The sequence below is a fragment of the Charadrius vociferus genome, unplaced genomic scaffold (assembly GCF_000708025.1).
Source record: "Charadrius vociferus isolate BGI_N301 unplaced genomic scaffold, ASM70802v2 scaffold824, whole genome shotgun sequence".
Lineage (NCBI taxonomy): Eukaryota > Metazoa > Chordata > Aves > Charadriiformes > Charadriidae > Charadrius > Charadrius vociferus.
The window spans coordinates 104,073-111,102 of NW_009647956.1; the positions used below are offsets into that span (position 1 = coordinate 104,073).

Consider the following 7,030-nt stretch of genomic DNA (forward strand, 5'->3'; position numbering starts at 1 on the left):
GTCACCCCGGGCCGGTGGGGACAGCGGCGAAGCCCCGCGGGGCGCGGAGGGACGCGGCGGTGCGAACCCTCGTCCCCATCTGGCGGCCGCGCCGGGACAGTGCGGGGGATGCGGAGCCGTGTCGGGGTGTGCGGTGGGGCACGGGTGTATGGAGCCGTGTCAGTGTGCACGGGTGTTGTATGGATGTTGTATGGAGCAGTGTCAGTGTGCACGGGTGTTGTATGGAGCAGTGTCAGTGTGCATGGGTGGTGCACGGGTGTTGTATGGATTCATGTCAGTGTGTACGGCTGTTGCACAGGTGTTGCACGGAGTCCTGTCATTGTGCATGGGTGTTGCACAGAGCTGTGTCAGGGTGCACAGGTGTTGCACAGGTGTTGTATGGAGCAGTGTCAGTGTGTGCAGGTGTTGCACGGGTGTTGTACAGAGCTGTGTCAGTGTGCACGGGTGTTGCACGGGGCCATGTCAGTGTGCATGGATGTTGTATGGAGCAGTGTCAGTGTGTGCAGGTGTTGTGCGGGTGTTGCACGGAGCTGTGTCAGTGTGCACGGGTGTTGCACGGGGCCATGTCAGTGTGCACACCTACGCAGGTGCTGCACTGGGCCATGTGCACGTGCACACGCTCATGGCTGTTGCACAGAGCCATGTCAGTGTCCATCCCTACATAGGTGTTGTGCGGGGCTGTGTTAGTGTGCGTGCCTGCGTGGGTGTTGCACACGTGTGGCATGGTACGGTGCGGGCGGGCATGCGGGCACAGGTACTGGCACACAGCTCTGCGTGGGTGCAGGGCAGGAACTGGCTCAGGAACCAGCACGTGAAGCGGGGTGACTGCGGCGGGGGCGTGAGCAGCCATGGGACACCTCTGCAGGGTGACAGGCCATTTCCTGACCCTGGTGATGGCACTGAGGGAGAGGAGGTGAGAACAGCCTCAGGATTCCTTGCCCATCATCATGTCTGTCCCACTTTGCTCTCCAGAAGCTGCTGGCTGAGTGTCAGGAACAGCAGTGGTGCCAGTTCTCCGTGCACAGCCAAGTCTTTGGGCCGGACCCGTGCCCTGGGACACACAAGTACCTCATCGCTTCCTACAAGTGCCGGCCAGGTGAGGTGGAGCAAGACCCAGGCAACGCTCCGTGGGCTCTTCCCTGGCCTCAGCTGCTCAGAAAGAGAGGGCAGCCGGGCTGCTCCTGTACCTCAGAGCCCTCCTTGAGCCCTGCCCTTGGCTGCTCACAGACCCTTGGCTGGGCTAAGGGAGGAGGGGGCTGCAGGTGATTCGGGATGCATTGCAACACTCTGCGGTGTCACTCCCCAGGGAACCATCGGGTCAAGACTGTGTGTGAGAATGACAAGCTGAGGCTGCAGTGCCGACCAAAATCCACCCTGGCCATTTATTCTGCAAATTACGGACGGTTTCTGCGGGGCAAACCGGAGTGCGATGCCCTGAACACTGAGGGACCCCATATAGGTATGCCGAACAGTTTGAGCCAGAAATGGGGCCAGGGGCTGCGCAGAGAGCATGGCACAAGTATGCCATCGGGCTGTACCTGTGCCCTTGGCTGGTACCTGGCGAGCAGGGGCAGGCAGGTCTGCCCGCGGGTCCATGACCCGGCTCTTTGCAGAGTGCTTGGCTCCGGATGCCCTGCGGAGGGTCTCCAAGAAGTGCCACCGCAAGGGGAACTGCACCGTGGCTGCTGACCAGGCCACCTTCGGGGACCCGTGCCTCCCTGGAATGAAGAAACAGCTGCGAGTCTCCTACACCTGCGGTGAGAGCCACCCGCCGGGCTGGGGGCACGGGGACCACTGGCTGAGCCCCCGCTGTGCCCACCCTGTGCCATGCCGGCAGGGGCATGGAACACCCTGGGGAGGCAGGGGGCTGCTGGGGACAAGCAGGGTGGTGATACTCAGCGTGTGCTCTCCTTGCAGTGCCCAAGCAGCTGCTGGAGGAGGTGGGCCCTGACACCTCGGACCCCTTCCTGCTCTCGGACTACATGCACGGTAACATGGGGGGCAGGCTATGCCAAAAGCAGCGCGCATTGTGTCCGCACCCAGGTGAACCACCCCTTTCATGGCCTGCCTGCATCTGTGGTACCCACCGCTGGCACGAGCCCTGCAGCTCCATCCCAGCATCACTGCCCCATGGCTGAAGCCACCCATCGGTCGGTGCCCATGTCTGAGGGGCTGGAGAGATGTGGTCTGCTGGGAGCAGGGGAGAGGAGGACCCACAGGGGAGCATCCCCGCGGGCAGAGGAGTGCTTGTGCAGGAAGGAAGGAGTATGGAGTGGGGAAGGAGTGTGGCAGGGCAGGCAGCCGGGCAGTGGGGCACTGGGGAGCACCCCGTGTCTCAGCCCGCATCCCCTTGTTCGCTGCAGGTGGCTGGTACAAAGGGCCCAGGTTCTCCAGGCTCCGGGAAGACCGGATGATTTTTACTAGCTCTCTGGCAGCTTTTGCCCACCTTTGGGGTACGTGCCCTCCTCGGCTCTCACACAGCACCCGGGGGAGCAGGATGGGCTTGGGAGGGTGGCTCGGGTCCCTTGATGGCCCCTGCTCAGCCTGGGGCTCAGCTCAAAGGCAGCCAGACCCCTCCAGCAGTGTCAGCAGGCACACGAGGGAGGACGGCACCAAGCACCCATGCTGGATTTGGGGGGAGCCATGTAGGGTGGGAGCTTGAACAAGCCCCAAGGTCCCACAGCATCAGCAGTTGCAGTGCTGCTGCGGTCCTGCCCTCAAACCTTCCTTCTCCGACGGGCTGAATTATGCGCTGGGTCTCCTTCCTTCCTGCCCTGTCTGCAGGGGCACTAACAGAGACCACCTCTCTGTGAGCAAAAATTTCCCTTGCCAGGGGAAATTACTCATTTAAATCCCTGGCGAGATGATTCCTCCCCCTGCGCTGCCTACCCTGCATCCCAGTGGGGGTTTCCTATGGGAAAAGGGGCATCTGGGGACACTGGTGGATGCTGATCAAGCTCTGTGTGAAGTTCCCACAATCATCCACTGCAGTCTGGGTGCTGAAGGCATCCCTGCTCCCCTCCTCTCCCTCCCACGTGCCCGGCAGAGGGGGTTTTCCAGGCAGTGGTGCCCCTCAGGCTGCGCAGGCGGTCTGTACCCTGGTGTCTCTCTTTGCTCTTCTCCCCCCAGGTGTCCCAGAGAAAGTTGGCCTCTACTTTCTTTGCGGGGTCTCAGGAGGCCTCATGCTCCTGCTGTGCATCGTCAGCCCCAAAACGACCTTCCTCCAGGAGGTGGGGGAGGCTCTCAAAGACCCAGAGCTGGGGAGCAGCTCCGAGCTGAGCAGGACCAAGCTGCGGGACGAGCAGGACGAAGACCTTCCTGACGACAGCTCCTCGGACTCCTCCTTCCGCCACCTCACCCGCACCTACCGGGCCACCGACAGCATCTTCGGCCCTGAGCTGACAGCGGCCATGGAGGGAGCAGCAGAGCACCAAGGCCGTGGCGGGGAGGAGATCTGGATGCCCAAGGAGTCGAGCCCGTACGCCATCCAAAAGATCAAATCAGCCACCAAATAAGAACTGGAAGAAAATGGCCAGAGAGCAGTGGAGGGTGGAGACTAAGTGCGATCTGATATTGGAGAGACACAAGAGTTTGGGCTCCTCGGGGTGAGTGGGCATCCCGAGTGGCAGCAGGGCTATGGCAGCCCCAGTGTGGCCATCAACCCACTGTTCCACTAGCCTGGAAACTTCTAGCACAGGGGTAAGATGATGCCCCTGGGCGTGATGAGGGGCTGCAGGATGGCTTGTGGGGCTGCTGGCTCCTTTGCCGCAAACACGCCGCTAACCCTAAGCTAACCTCCCCGTTCTTGGCTCACATCAGCTGGCTCTAGTACTTAACCCTGCCCAGCCATGCCGAGCCCACCCTCAGCCTTTCCAGGCTGTTTGCCCCTCTGTCTTCTTGGTCGATGGCTCCCACCCCTGGTGCTGCGAACACCCACCAGCACTCGGGCAGCGTGCCGGCGGCAGAGACACAGAAATGGCCAGGATGCAGGGAGGATGCAGGCGGAGCGGGTGGGAGAGCGGCGCAAGCATCACCCAGCACAGCCCTGCCATGCCACGTGCCTTGCAGCCCTGCTGTCCCCAGGAGAGCTGCACCCCAGGGCTGGGGCAGGCACGACGCTAGCTCTCACCTCCCTGTGGGCATTTGCGAGCTCTGCCACCCTGCGCGGCTCTGTGCTTTCCTTCGTGGCTCCCCCAATGGCAGGAGAGCCCAGGGTTGACTTGCTCGGGGCTTTTTCCAGTAAATAAATGCAACAGCTCATAGACGCAACTGTCCCTCCCCGACCTCTGCCATTAGTAGTGAAAAGGGAGGAAAAAGGAGGTGGCAAAGCTCAGCCCTCCCTCTGCAGATCAGCTCCTTGCCTCCCACCGGTGTTTCTGGCACTGGGCCATGGGGAGCAACAAGTTGGGCTTGTTTTAGCATGGGAAAGGATAAGGTTTTAGCCTGGGGAAGGGAAAGGGGGGGAAAAGCAGTCTGTGTGGGTCCCATGAAGGGCGCTTCCCTGCCCTTGCTCCTTCTCTTGAGCCCGAGGCTCTCTGGTAAGCAATCCTGGAGCCAATGTCCCCAGATGCCATGCGGAGGGGCTTCTCGGCAGCTCCACGGTGCCAGGGAGCGGGGCTGGGGCTGGGGGTGCCCTGGCTCCAAAAGGCAGCGCGGCCTCTGTAGTGCTGTGGGAAGGGGCTGGATGGAAGCAGCGACCCAGCTCTTCTCACTACAGGGACACTGCAGGCACCAATGCTCTTGAGCTAGCATGTAGCAGGGTCTATTTTTGCATCTGCCAACGCACGTGAAGTGCCTGGGCTGGGTGCATCCAGAGTGCACTGTGGGGTACGGCAGTGCACCCCTTAACCCAGCTGCTGGTGTTGATGCTCTGCTGGGGGCTGGGGAGGCACCGGCCCCACCTCGGCGGCCAGAGTCAGGCTGTGCTCGGCAGTGGATGCTCTCCCGGTGCAGAGCCGAGTGCCATGGCAGTGCTCTCCTGCTCCAATGAGGGGGGGCAAGGACTGGTGTCCTGCCTGATTTGGGGGTTTGCTGAGGGATGCCAGAGCCCAAGGAGAGTTTGGGGGGCTCTCATCTCAAACCAGTCCCCAGCATCCTTAGATGACGGACAGGACTGAGACCACAGACTTGCCTCCATGCTTGGACAGCCGGCACAGCTCCTGCTGCAGACACCTTGCAGAGTCCACTTCTTGCTCCCCCTATCTTTCCTCCAGTACCCCTTGAGAGCCAGGTGGGATTTTTGGCATGTTGGTGTGAGCTGCAGCCCCTGCAGAGGGGCCAGGCTTCCCAAGAGCCTCCCAACGAGCTCCAGCACCGCAGTGCCCTGGGGACTGGAAAAGCCGGCTTCCGTCTGCCAAGCCTGGGCAGGATGGGCAGACACGGACCTGTCCCAAAGAGGGCAGCTCGCCCAAGCCCCCGCAGAGCCGCAGGCAGTTTTGGATGGGGATTTTTGGATGGGGATCTTATCCAATGGCTGATGCACCATGTTTCCACCGGCAGTGGGATGTGTCCCAGCTCTGCCTGGTAAGTATGCACCCAACTCGTATTGGAGTGTGTGCTACCCCAACATGCGCAAGGAGAGGCAGACACCTGTATCCCACAGGGATCCCAGACTGATGGTGAGCAAACCTCAGGGACCTCCCAGGCCGGGGATGGCAGCAGTGACACCAGCGGAGCCGGGGCTGGAGAGGACAAGTGGTCAAGGAGGAAACAAGATGTGCTGGAGGCACAGCAGCCCTGAACAGTTTTGGGGACCGAGATCTGTGGGACGCAGGTTTAAACCCCCACCAGCCCTGTGAGCACCCCTCATCTGTGCCACACCCCAAAGCCGTTCTGCTGCTCCTGGCTGTTAATGGCTCCAGGTTTTTCTGCTAGAGATGTGGCAGAGCTGCCTGCACTCAGTCTGAGCTGCCCTGCCTGTCAGCAAGGAGAAAGGACTGATCCTGCCCACATGGCCCCTGGGCAGCAGGGTTAAGTCCCCTCGGAAGCTGGCACTGGGATATTTCCCTAGCAAGCGGTTCATCAGCTCCACCGGCAACAGCGGTATGTGGGTGTGGGATTATCCCAAAGGATTTCCTTGGGTTAAATTTAGGAATCTGAAAGGTTTTGCTGGGAATCTGCTGGCTTGGGGAGGGAATCTCTCCTCTGCTGCAGTGCTGAGCTCTGCCAAGCTTACCTTGACTAAAGCCCCCAGGAGCTGGAGAGGGGAAGGGACCTCTACACAGCAGGGAGTACATGTGCCACCCGCCATCCCAGTCCTCAAGGCAGGAGCAGAGGGGGGAGGCACGAGAGACAGATCCTTTCCCCCAGCCATGCTCCAAGGGTTATTTTGGGGCAAGGGGCTTTCTCCGTGGCCAGCATATTAAAAAGCACCTGCTCATGCCCCATTTGCGGCTGTGTCTGCAGCAGCGGGTTGTAACCCTCTGAGCTTGACCAACAGGGATGAACTGGCGGCTGCTGGTGCCATCCCTGCCTATCTGGGTGTGACGGATGCCCTCGGCAGCGATTTGGTGCCAGCTCTGGAGGAGGTAATGGCCTGAGCCATAAACGGGCCAAAAACTCCTCTGGTTCCAATCTGTTCTCTGAAAACCCACAGAAGAGCAGCGTGAAACCATGAGCGTCGATGTGTGAGCTTGGAACACCAATCATGCGATCAACACATGAAATGTGGGTGGCTTTCCCAAAACTCATTTGTCGAGGAACAAAGAAAGTCGTGGGCACAAGGAGCCTCACGCCTACCTTTCCTGTCACGTGTTGTTTGGCTTCGAGCCAACCCCCTTATCCCATAAATGTGACAGGTTAAGCGAGGCACTGCCGCGGGGCCGCATGGCGGTGACCCCTCGCCAGCCGGGCCGCCCTCACAGCAGAGGGACCTCTCACCAACGGCAGGGCTTTGGTGAGCGACCGATGCCACGCAGAACCCTCCGTTATGGTAACTCTGATTTGTGGCCTGGTAACTTCGACTCTGCCTTGGTAGTTCTGAGTCCAGGTCCCCGCAGGGCCGCCAGGCCCACAGGCCTGCGGTGGCTGC

At 60.8% G+C, this 7,030-nt stretch overlaps 1 protein-coding gene across 1 annotated transcript in view; it reads left to right on the top strand.

Annotated features, from left to right (window-relative positions):
• Nucleotides 1-3,515, top strand: part of LOC104285043 (protein eva-1 homolog C-like) — an 8,785-nt gene extending 5,270 nt beyond the window's left edge. Inside the window, exons 3-8 of the mRNA XM_009883436.1 lie at nt 973-1,096; nt 1,307-1,459; nt 1,614-1,757; nt 1,918-1,989; nt 2,364-2,453; nt 3,130-3,515. Of these exons, the coding sequence (XP_009881738.1) occupies nt 973-1,096; nt 1,307-1,459; nt 1,614-1,757; nt 1,918-1,989; nt 2,364-2,453; nt 3,130-3,515 (969 nt within the window). The remainder of the gene's footprint in view (nt 1-972; nt 1,097-1,306; nt 1,460-1,613; nt 1,758-1,917; nt 1,990-2,363; nt 2,454-3,129) is intronic.
• The last annotated feature ends 3,515 nt before the right edge of the window (nt 3,516-7,030 follow it).